Source organism: Dermacentor silvarum, chromosome 10 (assembly GCF_013339745.2).
Source record: "Dermacentor silvarum isolate Dsil-2018 chromosome 10, BIME_Dsil_1.4, whole genome shotgun sequence".
NCBI classification, from domain to species: domain Eukaryota; kingdom Metazoa; phylum Arthropoda; class Arachnida; order Ixodida; family Ixodidae; genus Dermacentor; species Dermacentor silvarum.
The window spans coordinates 28,194,026-28,215,701 of NC_051163.1; the positions used below are offsets into that span (position 1 = coordinate 28,194,026).

Below are 21,676 nucleotides of genomic sequence, written 5' to 3' on the forward strand. Positions count from 1 at the left end.
TTGATTTAGAAAAAGCCTATGATACCACGTGGAGATATGGAATTTCAAGAGACCTAGCTGACCTCGGCATCCGTGGTAAAATGCTTAACTGCCTAGCTGATTTCATCACCACGTACCTGAGCACACGAGGGTTGGACCCTCCCGCGTGTAGCCGTGCGCGGCTTAGCCGTGTCCGGGGAAAGGGGGATCCTGGGGGTTGAGCCGATGCCGGGTGTTCGGACCTTTACGGCCCCCCGGCGGAAGCAACACACCTCTTCGGCCTCGGCTTCACGTAGACGGCACCCCCGGACTGACCCACCCGGGGGAAATCGGCAGTCGCCTTTTCCTGTCCTTCTCTTCAATCTTCGTCTTTCTCGTTCACCTTTAATCTTTCCTGTCGTCTTTTCTCTTCCATTTACTTCCAACATTCCTGGTGGCGAGGGTTAACCTTGTGTGTTATAACCACCCTTGGTTATACGTATTTGGTTATAGTAGTGGCGTACAGCTGGCGTTTTGCAGGACCTGTCTTCTCCAGGTCCTGCAGCGTCCCCTCGTTGGGCTCCTTGGTGGGTGGCTGGCGTCGCTGCCGAAAAACTCCATACCTATGGCTGAACAATTCCCCCTACTCCCTGATCGCCGTCTGAAAAGAGGGCGCACCGAAGATGTGTTCCAGTTTTTTGGACGACAAACACAGAATTTCCCCCGATTTCATGTTATTCACTCTGAAACCTCAGACAAATCGGTACGATCAATGTCACCTTTCCTTGTTTCAAAGTCTTTGACTGATATTTTTGGACCAGGCTACAAAGCATCTAGGATGGCAAGCGGGGATCTCCTCTTGGAACTCCGTGATCTCAAACAATACGAGAAACTGCCCAATCTAGTGTCATTTGGAGATGCCCAATTAACAGTAACCCCACACCGTACTATGAATACCACCCGCGGCGTTGTCTCAGATGATGACCTGTTGCAGCTGAGTGAGGCTGAACTCCTTGAGGGTTTCAGTGATCAGAATGTCATCAATGTTAAACGGATTAAAATGAGGCGAGATGGGAAAGAACTCCTGACCAAGCATCTAATACTTACTTTCAACTCAAGTGTCCTGCCCGAGTCCATCGAGGCCGGGTACATCAAGCTTCGTGTTAGGCCATATGTGCCAAATCCCCTTCGATGTTTCAAATGCCAGAGGTTCGGCCATAGTTCGCAGAACTGCCGAGGCCGCCAAACTTGTGCGAAATGCAGTGCCCACGAACACTCCTCTGAGTCTTGTGAAAGTTCTCTACATTGTGTTAACTGTGATGGGGAGCACGCCGCATACTCGCGGTCGTGCCCATCCTGGAAAAAAGAAAAGGAAATAGTGACAATTAAGGTAAAAGAAAACATAACTTTCAAAGAGGCACGAAGGCGGGTGACCTACCTGTCTAAAACCAGCTTTGCCGATGTGACGCGTCAGGGGGCAGCGTCGCAGCGGCTTCCGGCTGCTGTCCGGCCCACGCGTAGTGAGCCGGCGGTGAAGCCATCTGCCCCCTCGGCGACTGCAGCAGGCGCTGCTCCGCCACCCCAGCAGAAGGGGCCATCCACCTCCGGGCTGGTGGCCTCCAAGGTTTTGTCCCTCGAGACGAGGCCTTCATTGCGAACAAACCGCTCTCAAGAGCGGGTGTCCAGCGCTCCACAAGAGCCGATGGACACATCTTCCAGCCAGACGGCGCAGCCAGCGCCAAAGGAGCGGCGAGAATCTCTCGACCGCTCCAAAAAAGAAAAAGCCCGCATCACAGGGCCCGACAAGGGCTCTGTAAGTTAAGTTAGTGTTTTCACACGAGACACACAGCACAAACATTGTCTGCAACATGAACACACAGATACTACAGTGGAACGTCAGAGGATTACTTCGTAACCTCGACGACATCACAGAACTCATACATAAATATAATCCGAAGGTGCTGTGTGTCCAAGAAACACACCTAAAGCCTACACAGTCCAACTTTCTGAAGCAATATGCCATTTTCCGTAAAGATCGTGACAACGCTTCTGCCTCGTCCGGAGGTGTAGCCATCGTTGTAAGTAAGTCTGTTGCTTGCCAACAGTTTGCCCTACACACGCCTCTCGAGGCTGTATCTGTGCGAGCAATTTTATTCAACAAGCTTATAACCATTTGCTCCATTTACATACCACCCAACCATCACCTCAGTAAAACGGAATTTTACAGCCTCATCGACCAGCTCCCAGAGCCATACATTATCACTGGTGATTTTAATGCTCATCACACTCTTTGGGGAGACTCGCGATGCGACGCGAGAGGTCGATTCATTGAGAACTTCCTTGTTAACTCCGGTGCGTGCCTCTTCAATAAGAATGAACCAACATATTACAATATCCATCATAGTTCTTATTCATCAATAGACCTGTCGATTGGCTCTGCCTCACTTTTCCCTGATTTAGAATGGCATGTAATTAAAAACCCATACGGAAGTGATCATTTTCCAGTAACCCTAAACTTAGTAACCGAACATGACTCCCTTCCGCATGTCCCACGCTGGAAACTAGCCTCAGCTGACTGGGAATGCTTTAGGGAATCCACGTACTTATCACGAGATTTTATAAATAATTTTAGTATAGATCACGCCGTATCATATTTTACTGCTTTTATCATTGACGCCGCTGAGAAGTTCATTCCTCAAACGAGTACTTCATTCAAAAGACGGGTCCCCTGGTGGAATGACGACTGCAGACAGGCACGAAGGCGGCAAAATAAAGCTTGGGGGAAACTACGTGAATGTCCTACGACTGAAAATCTAATCGAGTTTAAACATGTTAAATCCCAGGGAAGAAGGACGCGAAGACAGGCTAAGAGGGCAAGCTGGGAGAGGTTTCTCTCTGGTATAAACTCATACACTCAAGAGGCAAAAGTATGGCACGGGCTAAAGAGGTTAAAGGGAAAAGAAATCCATCCTTTGCCGCTAGTGAACGACGAAGCGAACAGCTTGGAAGACCAAGCTGACGCTCTTGGCGAACACTTCGAGTGCATATCTAGTTCAAATAATTATTCCGAGGCGTTCCTAAAGCACAAACAAATCGCAGAACACAAGGCTATCGATCGTAAATGCAGACAGAACGAACCCTATAACACGCCTTTTAACATCGCCGAGTTGAGAGCCTCCTTGAATACATGTCGGAGCTCTGCACCTGGACCTGACAGGATCATGTACGATATGATTAAACACATCCACAGCGATACTCAAATAACGCTACTCGCACTCTTTAATGCTATATGGGCTGCCGGGTACCTACCTATTGCATGGAAAGAATCCCTTGTCGTCCCGATTTTGAAACAAGGTAAAGACCCCACATTAGTAACGAAGTTACCGCCCAATAGCCCTCACAAGTTGTATTTGCAAACTTTTTGAAAAAATGATAAACCGTCGCCTTTTACACTTCCTTGAGTCAAACAAAATTCTTGATCCATATCAATGCGGCTTCAGAGAAGGACGGTCTACAACCGACCATCTCGTGCGCATCGAAGCAAACATTCGTGATGCCTTCATACATAAACAATATTTCTTATCCGTGTTTCTAGATATGGAAAAGGCGTATGATACAACCTGGCGTTATGGAATCTTGCGCGATCTGTCGGCAATTGGCATTCGCGGCAATATGTTAAACATTATTGAAAGCTACCTACACAACCGCACATTTCGGGTTAAAATAGGCAATGCACTGTCGCGTCCATTCGTACAGGAAACTGGTGTACCCCAGGGAGGCGTGCTCAGTTGCACGCTCTTTATCGTCAAAATGAACACGCTTCGTGCTTCGTTGCCACCAGCTATTTTTTATTCCATCTACGTGGACGATATACAAATAGGCTTCAAGTCCTGTAACCTTGCAGTGTGCGAGAGACAGGTACAGCAGGGGTTAAACAAAGTGTCTAAGTGGGCAGACGAAAACGGGTTCAAAGTAAACCCCCACAAAAGCTCTTGTGTTCTTTTCACCAGAAAGAAAGGTCTCGTTGCAGATCCCACCATCGAAATGTATGGACAACAAATACCTATGAACAAAGAACACAAGTTTTTAGGCATCATACTTGACTCTAAGCTTACTTTCATCCACCACATAAAACACCTCAAGACGAAATGCCTAAAAACAATGAACTTACTGAAAATTTTATCTCACACATCCTGGGGCAGTGACAGGAAGTGTTTAATGAATCTTCACAAGAGCCTCATTAGGTCACGATTGGATTATGGTGCCGTGGTATATCACTCTGCTGCCCCGAGCGCACTAAAAATGTTAGATCCTGTCCACCATCTAGGTATCCGCCTGGCCACTGGCGCATTCAGAACAAGCCCCGTTGAAAGCTTATACGTAGAATCCAATGAGTGGTCACTCCACCTCCAGAGAACATACATCAGCTTCACCTATTTTCTCAAAGTGCACTCCAATCGAGAACATCCTTGTTCTGTAACCGTAAATGATTTGAAGTGTGCAACGCTTTTCTATAATCGACCCTCTATGAGGCGGCCTTTCTCACTGCGTGTAAGAGAACTTAGCGAGGAGCTGGATGTCCCACTTGTAGAACATCGCCTAATGCCTCCTGCTAAGCTGTCACCGCCCTGGGAGTGGCAGGTGATAGATTGTGATTTATCCTTTGTAGAGGTCACAAAGTACGCTCCTGAGCTCGAAATTGCAATGCATTTCCGCGAACTTCAATTGAAGTACTCGTGCTCGGAGTTCTACACCGACGCATCTAAGTCCCATGCTGGCGTATCTTACGCGGCTGTTGGCCCCTCTTTTTCTAAATCTGATGTATTGAACCCCCTAACAAGTATATTCACAGCAGAAGCATACGCAGTACTGTCTGCGGTGAAACATATAAAGAAATTAAAACTAGAAAAAGCAATAATATTCACAGACTCGTTAAGTCTTGTAAAAGCGCTAACCTCTTTACAAAAGCATAAAAATCCTGTTTTTATTGAGCTTTACTCACTCTTGTGTAACATTTACCAATCTCGTAGACATATAATAATATGCTGGGTGCCTGGCCATAGAGGCATCGAGGGCAATGTGCTAGCAGACCAGTTGGCCACATCAACTACATCGCAAGCTATTAATCCTGCCGCTGCTATTTCCTCCACAGATCTGAAGCCTTTTTTGCGAAGGAAACTGCGAGGCCACTGGCAGCGTCTGTGGGACGCTGAAACAACTAATAAGCTCCACTTGATTAAGCCACAGTTAGGTTTCTGGCCCTGTAAAACTAAAACACGACGAACTGATGTCCTATTCTGTCGTCTAAGAATAGGACACACGTACGGCACCCACAATTTTCTATTGAGTGGTAATGACCCTCCAACCTGTGGTAGATGTGGCGAGAGGCTCACCGTCCTCCACGTCCTCCTGGAGTGTCGGGAAGCCGAAAGAGAAAGAAAGAAACACTTTCCTCTAGCATATCGCTATTATGTCCCTCTACATCCCGCTATGTTTCTCGGTAAAGAACCGCTCTTTAACACCAAAGCAGTCCTCGCATTCCTGAATGATGTTGTGCTACATGTTATTAGCCCAACAAGTTCGTAGCGCATCCTCTCTCCAGAGGATGTTGCTGTGATTGTTTTTTATAGCACATGCCTCCAGGCCCTTGTGTCTCAAGGGCTCTGTTTAGGCACTTGTGCTTCTGGCTTATTCTTGCATCTGCAATATTTTGGAAGTCATATCATTCTTTCGCAATGCATTGTTCATGTCTATAGTACACATCATTAGTCATTGCCATAATCTTATTACGTATAGATTTTACGCACTTTACAGCGACTGCTTTTAGGCCCCTTTACAGCCATGCCACATCTAACCTTCATATAATTGACTATTCATATACCACTAACAAGCCATTACCATCGTCCTGGCGCTCTTTGGCCACACCTGGCCCTTGCGCCAATAAACAACAATAATCATCATCATCATCACAAAACACTGAGCGGGAGCCCTGTTTTCCTTGTTATCGCAATGTAATTTTAAGTTTCCTTTTAATATTCCAAGGTAGACAAACCTTATTTTTTTTCTTGTCAGTGATTGATCTGGTCTGACCTCTCGAATGGACACCAGTCGTTTCTTCCCAGTTTTACCGTATCCAGTTCATCATTCGTTCCTGCAGTTGACATCAACACGGTTCTTGGCCGATCATCCATTGTGGGTTTGTACCATGTCTTGAAGGCCCATCATCGTCTACTGCGTGCTCTGTGGTTTTGCGCAGCTGTAGTATAGCAAATGAATTCACTATAGAGTTTCCTATTAGCGTTACTCGAGGAAACGCTGCCGCTGCGACTGGTTAGCTACCACGGGAACGATAGTTAGTATAAGGATTTGTCTCATCTTCGCGCTTGTGCACTTCAGATGTTCTTTTGTTTGGCTTTATTGCGCTTTAGCCGACGTTTATGGCTTCAATTTCGAAGTGATCCTATCTTTCTAAACTCAAAGACTGCACTCATGTATGATTATAGCGAATATCGTTGCATTCGTATCGTTATATTTTGTTGAAAATTATAAGCTTGCGAAGTCAGAAAGCCGTTTGAAGCCGGAAGCTTAAGGTTCGTGTAAATCCATGTACTAACCATCATTAGCCGTCGCTGTCCGAACTGCCATACTTTTTTTTTATTTATAGAGCCTGAGTTTTCTTTTGTAATTTTTGTAAGGAATTCTATGGAGTTCCGCCCTAGAGAAACCACTGAAATCGGCTGATACTGAAACCACTGAAACCACTGATACAAACCGCGAATGCCATTTTTGACAAAGAATGATCTTATCTCGGCTGCGGCTGGTCAGGCATCACTTATCGACATCAGCGATAGTGCAGTCTCGCGGCGTGCACTGCTTACGAGCTTGCATAATCTAACTCGGTGATATAACGACCAAAAGTACGGTACTGGAGTGGCGTGGCAAACAATTCAGCGAGCTTGTAGCAGTGCTATAGTGATAACTGTAGCTTAGGGACGAGTGAGTGAAAGTGATAAGCTTATCTGTTGCGCAAACGTCATGAAACACCATCGAGTCTCTGGGCTCGGTTATCTCCTTCATAAATAGCGGTGTATATATGTGCGATCTGCGTACTCTGGCGCGGAGATTTGGGGTTTATTACGATGGATAACGCTACAGGAATCGCCTTTGTGGATCGATAGCCTTGTCGAGGTACTGTTAGCTCCTTCTGTCAGTAATTATGACTGAGTGTTGTGTAGGCTTCCACACGTATACATTTTTTTCTGGCAACACTGTGCAAACGTCTCAAAAAACAAAACAAAAAAAAAACAACTCTAGCGTGAATGTTTAGGTTACATCAGGGCAGTGGTCAGTCATGGCTGTGAAAAATAATAATAATATACAATTTTTACTAAATTGTCTCATACTAAGCCAGTTCTGAGCATAGCTAGCTATACATTGAGAGGCATGAACTCCAGAGGCTGCCTAGAACGCGAAAAAACTACGGCGTTCAATTAATAAAATACCAATTTCATGTGCTACTCAATAATTCAGAGCCAGGGGCGGATCCAGGTTTTTCCTGAGGGGGGGGGGGGGGGGGGTCAGCTTCTGTCAATGATGATGATGATGATGATGATGATGATAGTAGCCTTTCTTATTTACCGAAATTCACCGTTTCTGCTCACGATGAACCCGCGTTTTATACGGTTAGCGCAACACCTGTAGGCCGCCGTGGTGGCTCAGTCAGTTAAGGCGTTGCGCTGCTGAGCACGAGATCGCGGGATCGAATCCCGGTCGCGGCGGCCGCATTTCGATGGAGGCGAAATGCAAAAACGCCCGTGTGCTTGCGTTGTAGTGGTCCCAGGTGGTCAAAATTAATCCGGAGCCTTCCACTATGGCGTGCCTCATAATCAGAACTGGTTTTGGCACGTGAAACCCCAGAAAGAGGAAGAAGACCTGTAGCGAAGCCAGGTATCGGTTTCTCCGAGCTTATAGGAAAGGGACGTTACCCAATACAGCCATGTGCTTGGCGGCTGTGCCTGATAATACAGGGTGTTCAAAACTAAGCTTTATGGTTTTCTTAAAATTAGGCACTGGGAGGCATGCGAAGACCACCTGTGCAAATAAGTTATGTGGCCAGGTGGGCACAAAGTGAGGTGATAATTATCACTGTGAGCAGCCCAATTAACTAAAATTGAACAATTATTTTTTGTAGACTGTAGTAAGTGGGTATGTTTGTATTGAAAACTTAGAGGCAGTTGTGTTTCTACACAGTATCAGCCGGAAGAATTATTCTAGCGTGTCCGTGCTCCGAGATCTCCGACTCCAAATTTCAATTGTCGTACTGCGCAGAGTTATCGAGTCGACGCGAGAGCGGTTTATGCTTTGTGTTGCTGTGGAAGGGAGGCATTTTGAACATTTTTAGGGCATTGACATCTTGATGGGTGAAGTGTTGTCATGAGATTTGTGCATGACAACACCAAACTTAAAGCGGCAGTATGAAATATTCGTTAGCATAGCTAAAAGGTTTCTGCTTTTGATGGTGCAGCTGTTGCTCTTGATTTCAATAAAACTTAGAATACTTAAAAATCAGCAGTCACTTTATTTGCGTAGCCCAGGCAAGGATCATGCCCGGTCATCTAGTCACCATTACGCGCACGCACTGCCCTCCGGCTTCTCCGCTCGCACCATTATCTCGGCATGGCAGCTGCCGCCATCTTTTCAGGCTGCGCAGTCGCGTGTTACGACAGCGCTTACGGGCTCCTCGATTTTTTTCATTTCACCAGCCGTGAGGGGAAGGAGGACAGTTATCTTTGCCAATGCCTCCGCCCCGTTGTCAGACTAAACGTCGCACGCAACAGCCGCGTCACATCTGGGAGGAGCTTTGCACCGATCCTCACTCTCTTGCAGGTGGCATGCATAATCATGCGAACGACAATTAAAATTTGGAGTTAGATATCTCGGAGCACAGACATGCTAGAAAAATTATTCCAAGTAAAACTGTGTAGAAACACGACGGCCTCTAACTTTTGAATACAAACACACACACTTACTGCAGTCAATAAAAAGTTAATTATTCAATTTTAGTTAATTCGGCTGCTAACAGCGATTTAGGTGGATAGCAAAATGACGATGTCCGCTGCTAGCGACTTCCGGTTCGCGGGTTAGCGCTTCTGCTTCTTCGTTCAGCCTTGCCAGCAGTTACTACAGTGCGATTTCCCGCTGTTCGCGAAAACACGCTTCATCAACGTGATTATGGTTGGCTGCTCGGCATTAGGGTACGCGAACTCTTCCGTGAACGAAAAAAAAAGTGTTTCGTTTTCTATGGAATGAAGCGCACAAACGTACATGGGCAGTTGCCGTCAAACGAGCGGCCGTGAACGGTCAGCTGTGGGTACCGAACGTAGGAGCCAGAATATGTGAAGATCATTTCGCCACAGGCAAGTGTTTTGGCGAATAACTTCGTCTGCCAACGTTCTAGTTCAAATACCCCCTTTTTAAGAATCACGTAAATACACACAGGTGCACCCAGCAAGGATCCTCCGCACATTGATTATGTACCGTCTTCATTCCGGTACAACGAAAAGGCAACTGAGGCTGCACGAAAGAGGGAGGAGAGGTAACGTCAAAATAATTCGTGCACTTTTGAGATACTTAAATCAGTGCTTTCTCTCTGCAGTTATACACGACATGCGTCTCTTGACAAAAAACGGGAGACTGCGAAGGCACAGCAGCCGATGACATGGCGCGCGCTGGGCACCGCTGCAGACAAAACAGCGGACGAAGCGATCGACTGTACCGTTTGTTATGGGAAGCGTTACCAACAGCCACTTGTTAGGTTGACTTATCACTTATTAAAAACTACTTCTAAGTTAACGAACGTTTATATCCGCTCGACAAACGTTTGCGCTTGATAAACGTTATGACTATTTGGCGCGACACAAACACGTTAGGGCATGAAATGCCTGCCACATAAAAATACACGAGTCTAGCGACAAGCGACGCGATGGAGATGGCTGTCGCGTTCACTCGTCGCCTACAAGTCGTACCGCATGCGAGCGACGAGATGAGCGACGACTTCGAGCGACGTCTCCCCGGTGTTGCCGGTATGAAGGCAGCAAATACTCGCCGAAACTGGCGTTACGCGTGCTTTATTAATTTAAGCTGATATGTTTTAGTCTAAAGAGTAGCATTAATATTTCTAAAGCTCTTGCACTACGTTATTATCCTTACACGTATCAAAATCTAGTCGTTTGCTCGTTCCGTCCGACAATCGGTAGTACTTGACTGGTGTATATCCAGTTCCGACTTCGCGCTATTGGCTAGTCGGTCATAGCACTTCCGAGCGACGAATTCTAGATTTACAGAACCGAGCGGTCTAGCGACAAGAACAAGCGATCTGTTCGCGTGACGGCCCGTTTCGTCGCCCGAAGCCGTCGCTCGTCGCGCACAATATCGCTCATGCGGTTTGGGCTTAAGGGCGCCAACATAAGTACGAAGGAGCGATAGCTCACACCTACGTTTTGGAACTGCCCAGCGGTGGTTATATCGTGATATTTCACCAAAGTTCCACAGTATATAAAAGACAAAGCGCGTGAAGCATGGGCATGAAGTGACGGCGGCATAGACGGCGTCGTGGTCTCGAACCGGAAGTTGTAGCAGAGTACGCCGTACCCCACAATCCCTTGCGACAATCGAGATTCCTTTGTGTGCCCCTGGCCACATAACTTATTTGCGCAGATGGTCTACACGTGCCTCCCAGTGCCTAATTTTAAGAAAACCATAAAGCTTAATTTTGAACACCCGGTATATCTACCCTGCATTGTTTCTTAAAATAAAATTTGGGATGATCTGTTGCAGGTTCGTTATAAATGCGTAAGCACGCGTCTGTTTTTGGAGTTCTGTTGGGACACCTTGATTTCCTTAAGAAGATTCTTCATGTTCGGCTGATACACCTTCGTTTGTTTGGAGCACTAACTCCCCTATAGGCTCCGTACAGTCAACAGGCGGCGCTGCTGCGCAGCAGCGGCGGCGCGATGCTCAGCGTCGCATGTGGCGGGCGGCGCGAAACTGGGAAGGGGGGAAGACAGCGAGATTTCGGAACTACGTATACACGCCTCCGAAAGCCGCACGTATATCCGCGATCCGCCTTCTTTTTTTGTGCGTGTGTGTACGTGAAAGTACAAGCGTGGCCCTCTGTGATGGCACAAATAGTTTTTGCGGGGCTCAGGCCTATTAAAGGAATAGACGATTATTTTCATGGTGCAGCGTTAACCAGCGGAGACAAGCTCTACGCTGCTTCGCATGTTGCTTGTGTGAAAGAAGTGGACGGCGTGGACGTTCACGCGAAGTGCCGTTCGCAACAGGGAAAGCAAGTATACGACGTCATCCTTCACGTGAGTAAAGCTTACTGTTATACTAAAATTGAAGTCACTAAACTGGCACTCTGAAAACGTTGTGGTTGACCAATTTTTAATCGACGCCTCACTGTTGGCAATGCATGCCTCATTTCGCTCCGGCGCGTTGTACGCCGCGGCCTATCATTTGATGCCCCTGCCACACTGTTACATTAGATTGTCATACAGCTCGATCTGGACCGCGTGCAGCTACACGCTCACTCGTAGGCTGTCGTCAGCACAGTCATGTCGAGTGAGCTAAACGATTCGGATTGTTGGATCGTGTGGTTGTGACCATGCTATCCTCGTTGACTCGTTTGGGACTCAGTCGGAGCCACCTGCTGCGCTGATAAACGATTTATTAACTAGGCGATCTTAATTTACATGACGCGAATGCTCGTTTTTCATCATGTACAATGATCGAGGCTCATTAGGCCCCTTTCACAAGATACGATTTTGCTTGCGAATTCCTTTCCTTGCATAAGCGCTTTGCTTTTACAATGATACATCGCAAATGTATATCACAAGAAAAATCGCTCCATGTGAAACCGCGCCTCTCAAGCGCCAGCGGCCGAAACGAGGATCGTCGAATTAGTGCTCGCCAGCACAAAATAGGTTTCCTTGGCATAAAATATTGCTCATCGCACATGCCAGTGCTATGCTGATCATACCGAATGCTAAGACAACGGCAAGCAGTCGTCAAATCAGCAAAGTCGTGACAAATTTCTTTTAAATGTTCAGCAGCTGGCCATGGCCGCTGGCGTCGCACAACGAGCTGTGAAACGCGCATGTGTAGCACGCTTTCCAGAACAAAACCTTCTCACAAATATCAAAGAAGCTGACTTACTTTACTCTCCTCACAGCTGCGATCCATTTCTTTCGCCGTTCGATCTCATAAGACTTGCCAGGAAACCTGTACAACTTTATCCCGGGCTGGCCTTCGTGGTTGTGACAGCCCTTTACGCAGCAGTATCGCCGGTTCCACTTGCCCCTTTTTTCTTTTTTTTTTCACCTCCTACGCTTGCCGATGAAGCGCATGCCATTGCACCGTCGCAAGACGTATAAAAAAAAAATAAGGAGGCTGGTGAACAAAGCAAAGCGGCTTCAACCGTGGCCGAGATGAAACGTAGCGCGCGGGAAAGAATACTCATCGAGCCGGCCGAGCTGCGGCGCCCACTTCCCAACACTGTTGCGTCGCTGCGCCAGATGGCGCCAGAGCAGCCGCAAACTCGACTGTACGGAGCCTATTCTCAAACAGCCCTCGACTCGAAGCTCTTCGTCCACTCCTCCTTGTTAAGCACAGCGCCGCCTCTCGGCTGATAAAGACGCGACAATTCTAAAGAATTCCCGTGCATGATCATGATGCTCAGTGACCACTTCTTTGGAGGGATGGCGGTGCTATCTTTCCTCTTGAGTCGAGGTGTTGTGTTGACTAGAGGAGCGTTCTTGAATACGGGCGTAACGCCCCGCTCCAACGCGGCAACCACTACGCTGGGTGTTTACATGATAATCACCGCGTATGAAGACTCACGACGCCACCTACAAGAACAACGATGTGGCGTGTTAGCCGAGAGCGCGAGCCAGCGTCTTCATGTTTTGTTTCCCACTCGACGTCATCCTTTTACACAAGGAGCGCATCTGCTCCCGTTTCTCTAACCACGCGACGCCATCCTAGGCCCGCGCGCTGGCGTTGGCTGCTGACGTCACGCTCCCCCACTTCGCAGACATGGCTCGAGGCTTCGCCCCGCTCCGCGAGAACGCCCACTCAGCCAAACGGATCAGGCGGGTTTGAGCCTCCTATGCTTAATGTACGACAATAAAACTGCGAAGTTACAATGAAAAACTTGTAGCGTACGAACGGGACTGTGCTCGTGCTGGATATTGTCAACGTGTAACTGTGATCAGTTAAAAAAAGTTTAACTACAGTTAAAAAAAGTTGCCTATGCGTAGTTCTTAGTTTAGCTGTTATTATTTATATGTGAACACTTCAGCGAGAGATCTCTTTCATTAAGCAGGTTGGTCGCGGAACCGATGACAGTCAATGAGGCAACCGATGACACCCCGAGGGGGAACTAGGTTAATCAGGCGCGAAGGCGCTCGCGGGCACATCGGCGTGCTTGGCAAAAGGGACGTCCCCTCGTTCATTCGACGCCACCGACGGGACGAGTAGGGCACGGCCAGTCCCAGGAGGTCCAAGGTGTTCATGAGAAAAAATAACTACGGCAACTTCGGGACACCACACCCCTACGGAATACAACTAAGCTTGTGAGCGAGCTAGCTTTACTTCTACATGGCTGCTACCACTGGTACTCGCGAAAAATACTTTTGAAGAATGCTAGTGGCCATATTTTTTGCGACAGGGTCATCCCCCTGTCAGCGAGGGGGCCATGCAGAAATCTGAGGGGGGGGGGGGGGGGTCAGGACATCCGGACATCCCCCCTGGATCCGCGCCTGTTCAGAGCTCCATGTATAATACACTTGCTCTTTTCATGTGCTGTTCTGTAATAATCCTAGCTATTGCGTCATTCTTTCTTTGGTTTCTTTTGTTTTTTTTTCTTTTTCTAAAATTAATTGCATTGCGAAATGATGTGGAATTGAATTTGTTGTTCGCGTACTTATGTAAACATGTTTCCATGTGCAAGCGTTTCCTGCACACAGACTTGGTGTTTCAGGCATTATTAGCTGAATTATAATCTTTTCAATTAAGACGCCTGACTTCTGTATGCTATTTAGCTCATGTACTGTATTATCGCGCGCGTTTGCGCGCGCGATAATACAGTACAACGCGATAATACGTTCAAGGTGCAGACGCTGCCAAGCCTGATGGTGGCTTTTTTTTCAGCAACCACCAAGTGTCCGTGGTACTGAAATAAATAAATAAATAAATAAATAAATAAATAAATAAATAAATAAATAAATAAATAAATAAATAAATAAATAAATAAATAAATAAATAAATAAATAGATTTATTGATTACAAGAAATACTTGATTACTGATAGTGAACTCCTTTAGATGATCCGTTATGTCATGAAAAGAAGTAGCCGAGGGATTGACGGAATACCATGTGGTCAGGTAAAATTAACTAGTCAAGAAGCAAGTCCCTGATCATAGTCAAAACAAGATGACGTTTCTAGACCCGCACGGATGCCTTGTTCACAATCTTCAATTATTATGAAAAGAACTGAAATACCTGTTACAAGTTAATTCGCTGCGTATTAGTAAGCTGAAGACCTTCTGACGCAAGAAATAGTACGACATAAACAGCAGGCATTAAGAGGAACACGCCAAACTTCTCGTCAAACATTGTAGTGTAACTCTTAAAATACCACTGATCTGTCTTTCTCTTTACACTAACTTAGGACATTGTTTTGTTTAGCACACGGTGACGTTAAGCGCTATGTTCAAGGTTTTCATCTGGTCGTCACTAGCCGTAACACTCAAAAGTTAGGCCTCCAAATGGAGACAGTGACTCAGAGGGTTAACGCAGCGCTGACATGACATATCCGACTTGTCATTTATGCGGTATAATGAAAATCCAAGTCATATAAATCCTAGAAACATGTTGGTAATCTAAGAGCACCTTAAATGATTCTCCGTACTGCATGTTTCTACGAAGCAGTTGCGGTTAAGGCATTCAGGGGGTGGAGTAGTCATGACGTCGTGATACACTGGCTCGCTCCGTTCCGGCTTTGGCTACAGCTGCGCCTCACGTGAGTGCAGCCACAAGAAACGCGCGCCGCACTCTTGTTTCGCTGAGGAATCTAATCGTACCCACTCTTATATGCTGCACCACGTCCGCAAACCTTGCGTTGTGCCATGATGTCACAATGACGTCGTTGACGCCAGGTCCGAAATTTCGGGACCGACCTTAGTATAAAATTAAAACCTCGGAAGTTTCGCCGTCCATCGTATACTTGCCAAGTGTCATCATGTTATAGAGTGAGAGGAGTACTTGATTTCTACACCTTCGGAAGTGTGTCAGTACTCCAACATGCGTATTGATCATTAGCATAACGACGCATAACGAATAAGACCTAACAGCATAAAGATGGACGTATACCGCCATTTAATTTTGCTCAGAAAGTTCTCCCCCCTAGTCTTGATCTTGTTTCAGAGGCATGGCACTTACCGACTACATACATAGCCCATCGCCAGCTTCAACTTTACTATATGTACTATATAGGTTAGGCAGGCTAGAACCTAGACGCTATATACTAGACTAGAACATAATATAGTGTAGCTGTGTCCAGTTTCATTCTTACTCTTCTTTTACAGGTTCAACGCAACCCGCATGTTGTTGCCCTAATCGAGGCAAAAGGTCCCCATTTCCATTTCAGCGTCGGAGTTAATAAGGAGTTAGCGGTCACGAGTGCTCTACACTGCTCGCGCTGGTTTCAACAATGATTGTTAACTATATTGACGACATCTAGCGGAATAAGTTAGAGTGAAGAAAATGTTAATGGGATTAGCATTATTAGCCTGCTTCCCCCATTTAGTCGTGCTCCTTCTGTCTGCTATATAGCCCCTAAAACGCCGCTCTCGCTAGCGAAAGAAAAAAAAAAAATCACCAGCCCAATTGCCATGTCGAGAAAATGGGGGTAAGCGAAGCCTGTGGCAAGACGACACTGTCGCAGGCGTTCCGCTTCGCTTGCCCTAAACTCAGGGTCGGCGGTTCTTCGCTGACGTTTGAGCTCAACATCGCGATGCCGTAACTGGGGGTCCGCGGCTCTTGGCTGACGTTTCGCCTGGGCTTGGGAAGCCCTCACGCTAGAATCGGACGACAAGCTTCGCTTACCCCCATTTTCTCGACAGGGGAAGGGCTGATGATTCTGTCTCTTTGGGTCCCACGTGTGACAAGGGTAGTTCAAGTGCGTGTTACAGGTCCCCGAACCAACAGGGGTATGTGCCGTTGAGCTTGGACCCTTTCGGCACTATCGCCAGAATTGACTCACTTTTCAGCGTGACACGACCACCACCACCACCGCCGAAGCTTGTGAGCCTATAAAGCTTCGCTTAAAAATAAGAAATTATCTGTCAGAACTGATAAAAGGGAGAACTCGCGCTATAGCTGACAATGAAAATCAGTCTTACGCCTGAAAAGTAGGCTTATGCAATGGTGCCGTAGTTTATTTGAAGTCAGATATGCTGAACCCAATAGAGGCTGTGCAAAACCTAGTGTCTTTGACGTGTTTCTGGCTCGCGCAGTTGCTTCCGCCGCATGCAACCAACCAAAGCATAGCCTTTGAGATCAGCACTTTTAATCCCGAGAGCGCCACCATTTTAACGCGACATCGTTAAGGGCCCCGTGTCGCAGAAAATCCAGCATCGCCGTCGTCGTCGCCGTGAGGTTCCGTATGACGTCAATGGAGATGAAATCGTCACCGCGCGCCGAACGCTGTATGTGCGAGTGAAAGGGCGCGAGGGACGCGCGCTTTCACTGGGAGTGAATCCAAGGCGGAGAACAAACGCGCGTTCTGCGCCGTGCTCCCTTAAGGGCTGCAGAAGTAGGCGTCTCTTTCCTCCTTTACAATCACCATATATGTAGAGCAAACGCGCTTTCTTCCGACGCGCGAAAGGCCGTGGGGTGGGGGGTGGGGGGGTGGAAGGGAGGCGACGTTTAGCTGCGGCAGCAAGTGCCTATTTATATCAGAGGCTCCGGCAACAGTCACCAACGCCGCACACATTTTGTGCGAACGCGGGCAAAACGCCGACGGCGTCGACAACAGTTCTGCGTGTTGCCGGTGCTGCTGCATGTCCAAGTTTATACAGCTGATAAAGCTACTATCATTACTCCGTATAGCTCTCTACAAATTTGCTATCGGAATTGATGCTTCGCCTTTCAGGTGAAACTGCGATTTTTTTTTTACGTGGATTTAGACGCCACCTATTATTCTACAGTGCCAGTGGGACAAAACTGGCTGCAGTTGGGAGGTCGTGTTCAGTGAAGCTTGCTTTGTGTCGTTCGAAGGTGTAGACGCTGTGGCGCGTGAGCTAGTGTGTTACAGCAATAGCATTCCTAGCCTGCAACCCAATAAAAGCCGCGGGCCAACGCGAACTCCGTGCCCCCTGCGGTAACGTGCAGTTGGGAGCTGGGCGCCCTGTCGCGCAGTCTTTTGGCTCTCGTTGTATTTACTGCAGAGAGTAAATTGACACGTGAGAGCAAGAGCACCCGATTAGCAAGCTAGCGACACCAATGACGGACGTGGTGACGTACTAAAACCACCTGCCCACATCTATTGGCCAACTGACCGATGTAACTGCATTTAAAGCTACAGTTTAATTTTATTTATACTCTTGGCAGCTGCATTATTTCGTTCTTGTTTCATTGTGTTTATTGTTAAAATATTATTCACTGCGTATAATTGTTCCCCACTCTGTAACGCCTTCGGGCCTTGAAGGTATTAAATAAATAAATAAATAAATAAATAAATAAATAAATAAATAAATAAATAAATAAATAAATAAATAAATAAATAAATCACCATGTGCGCATAACTAGTTACATAACGAAGCACAATGACACACAGTCATACGAAAGGGCGCGGTGCAATCTTACCCCGCGCAAACTTCCAGGGGAAGTGACTTTGTTCCAGATGCACTCACTGTAAACTAATTAACACCCATAAGGGTGCATAAGGGTTTAAATCGGCCTATAACTCACACTCTTATTTCACTCTTATTTCCGAAAAGGTAAGATGAATAATGTCTTTCACTGGTGGCAGCTTCCATTTATTGCGGCTGAAACTTCGAAGCCGGCATGCAAGGTCTCCAAGATCCCCGGCACGCTCTGTGGGATTTCACCGGCAATCTCGAATGCCAGTAGCGTCTCAGCACTAGGCGCGCAATTTCTCGAGCGCGCGTGGCATGAAGATTCGAAGGTCGTGTGCAACCGCGACCTTTCTGCTGTAGACTACCGCTACGAGCAGAGACGCGTCGCCCCCCTCACTCCAACGACCTTGGACGAAGAACCCCGTCATTGGACGATGGAAGCGGTGGGCATTCCCATGGACGACGTCATGCTGCGTTTCCGGATGCACAGCATTGTGTACCTGTCCTTCGGCCTGCGTTTCTTCGGCCTCCTGCTGAGCTTCGCCACGCCCATCCTGCTCTGGGGTGCCACGGCGAGCACGAACTCTTGCGTAGTAAGCGCTCCGATATTCTTGTCATATCCGTGTGCGATTGATTTATATAGATTGCCCCCCCACTAGTTCAACTCGCAAAGACATATAATGTCGCTTTGGGGAGCGTAACCCAATCAAGGGGACATCGATCGACATTGATCAGTGACCTTGAATGATGAGGCATTGATTGATGAGACGTTGGAAGAACCGGTTATGGTCAACGTGGTTCAACGCCCCAAACACTGGGTTGTTGCCGTACAGGGGGCTCTACGGCGTCTCTCCCAGACCCAATTCCTTCACCGTGCGGAATTCCGCAGAACTAATTCGCCATATCTATTAGACATCAGTTGACTGATTAATGAATCGGTTGATTGATTGATTGATTGTTTGATTGATTGAGACTGGCTGACTAGGATCCTGCGCCAGGCATTTCTCACGCACCGTGTTGTTTTAGGACGTTAAACCCAATCACTCTTCATTGATTCACTTCTTGATATGTTTCTTTTATCTATTCATAAAGTATGGATGGAGAGATTAGCTATTTACCGAACGGTCGCAACCCGTTCCTCGGATGCAGGTCTACGACCTCCTGCCATCGGTGGACCTGGTGACGGGAGTGGCGCCGCAGCGTCACGTGTGGAGCCTGGCGCTGTTGCTGGACCTGAACCCGCGGCTCGGGCTCGCCTTTCTGCACTGGCACTACCTGGGCCGGCGCTCCGTGCTCGTGGCGCACCCGGAGCGCTCGCTCTTCACGCTGGTCACGCATGCGGGACTGGCGCTGCACGTGGCCGAGACGCTGTCGCTGAGCCTCGTGTCCGGACTCCGCAACTACCAGGAGTACCCGGCGCACGAGCGCCTCTACACCCACTTCGTCGTCTCGTCGCTGATGTTCATGCTGTGCGCATGCCTGTCACTGCGCATGTGCCAGCACGAGCAGGGACACAAGGTGAGCGTTCGTCGGATGGTCACTCAGGTCCGTCGTACAGAATGGACAATCACCGTTTGGGTGAAGCAGCGCACTGACCAGGACAAAGCGGAGGGACTCGAGGACACACAACACTCGCTGATCTTACGTGTTGCTCCTTTCTGTCGGAGGTCATCGTCCTGGAATGCACATCTACGCACTCTGTGATTGAGCGTGGACACTCCTCCTCAGCCCCTCGACGCGCCATCAATTTGATCAGTGCTACATTTTTCCGGTAGCGTGAAGGCAGGCTTGAAGCAGAACTTCGAACCGAGGCCAAGAGTCCTTGTGTCTCTCCGCTTAGTCCAGGTCAGTGGGCTGCTTCACCCACGTGGTACGATGATTAGTCACCAACTCGCCCAACTTTCCACATTACAGATACAGAATAGAATAGAATAGAATAGAAGGTTATTCGTGACTGAACCATGGCTGCTTCAAGTTGTGTGGGCACTACATTTCACATATTTTTGCATAAATGCGCCGAAATGATCGCAATTTCAATGAAAGCAAGCTCGAAATTATGAAGCTGTATTAAATGTTGAAAAACAAGTATCTTCAATTCAAGGAAATATGACGTTGAACGTCCATATTTGTTCAAGCAATAGATAGAACCTATTGCGCGCTTGTGTAGTATGGCAAGAGTAGCAATATTTCGCTGCGTTTGAAAAAACGACACCGAGAGGCAATATTGCAGTCGGAATGCTATAGAAGTATTCTAAGCCGCACAGGAAGCAAAGGTTTATATTTACGCATAAATGTCTCCAACAATTTTTTTCCTGGAAACGCTGGCGGCGAACGCTATGCACGAAGGCGAACTTTCTGGTTCTTTTTTTTCCCCGCCACGGCGGGCGCCGCCGCTGCCGCAGATGCGCGGAGGCGAGCGCCATCTGGATGGGGTTGCAAGGAACCGAGTGGGGCGCGCCGCTTCCACTAAGACAGCCCTCAAACAGCAGCTGGAAAATGGGTTTGTGTTTGAGTTTCCGCGGAACAGAATTATGCTTTCTCGTATATTCAAACTACAATCCGACGCCATCAAGTCTGTAAGTTGTGTGTAAGTTGTACTTTACGAATTTTCTGATGCATTTTACTTTGAGAAATTCAATTAGCTCAGTAACGCCAATGCGCCACGCGGAGGGTCTGCGTGGTTCGGATGAGGTTTCTCTAACGGACTACGCCGCCGACGCCGACACCAACACCAACGCCGACACCGAAGCCGGATTTTCTGCGACATGGGGCCCTTACGCTACCGCGTTAAAATCGCTTACCGAAAAAATAGTATGCGGACTGACGCGCGTCTGGCAACCTGCGCAGGCACGCCGGTCGCTACGCCTCAAGCTGTGCCTGGTTACCTTGGCAGGGGCAGTGGCTGTGGCCATGCTCGTGTACGTCAACGAGCACCGTGCCAACTGCTCTGGAAAAAGTGAGTCCGCAGTACCGCGCTGTGTCCGTCACGGCACGTTGGAAGCCTTAAGTTTATTTCTTTTCAGTGAAAAGATGGCATCGAGAAAAAGGCTGAAAGCAAACGTCTAAAGCTGTATCCTGTAACGATTTACCGCGGACGAGAGTCTCGATGTCAATAACTATCATACTTGAAGGGAACGACAAGCAATTTTTATGGCACCCGTTTTTTTTTTCTGTGACACGGAAAGCTTACTGGTCAGTGTCCAATTCTGCAGTGGAAACACGAAAAACGTCGTGTGACATTTTTTTTTATCAGAACGTTTCGATCTGTAGTCTCGAAAATCACTATTAGCACACCTTTTAACGTTAGTACCGACAAGTCATGTCTATGCTTTACCATCATCATCATCATCATCATCATCATCATCATCATCATCATCATCTATTTATGTCCACTGCAGGACGAAGGCCTCTCCCTTTACCTTTACCAAAGGGTTGGATGAACACTCCTCCGCTGTACGTGTACACGGGTATAAAGCCCTAGGGCTGCCGCTTTCCTTATAGTGCCTTCTTACACTGTAAACCGATTTGCACCTTATTGCTTCCTTAGGGTGCAAATCTGTCTTTAACTGACACGTAACATCCGTAAAGCAAGCGCAGAGGTGATAATATAAACCTGTCATCGCGTAATTGCCGTTTTGGCGCTAGAGGGGCTACTTATTTGCGGAGTGGTTGGAAGTCAGACACCAATATGAGCCCGATCCTATACCACCTTCCTATGATTCTTAGGCTTTTTAAAATATAATTCAATACAATTTCATTGAGCTCCAAGAACAATTATATCCACCTATACATACC

The 21,676-nt window shown here is 47.5% G+C and overlaps 1 protein-coding gene across 2 annotated transcripts in view; it reads left to right on the forward strand.

Moving 5' to 3' along the window:
* Nucleotides 1-21,676, forward strand: part of LOC125940569 (post-GPI attachment to proteins factor 2-like) — a 52,155-nt gene that overhangs the window by 27,606 nt on the left and 2,873 nt on the right. The window contains exon 3 of one of the 2 annotated variants that reach the window (XM_049656899.1): nt 20,729-20,837. The exons of the other annotated variant lie outside the window; for it this stretch is intronic. Coding sequence (XP_049512856.1) covers nt 20,729-20,837 — 109 coding nt within the window. The remainder of the gene's footprint in view (nt 1-20,728; nt 20,838-21,676) is intronic. 2 annotated transcript variants of the gene reach the window in all.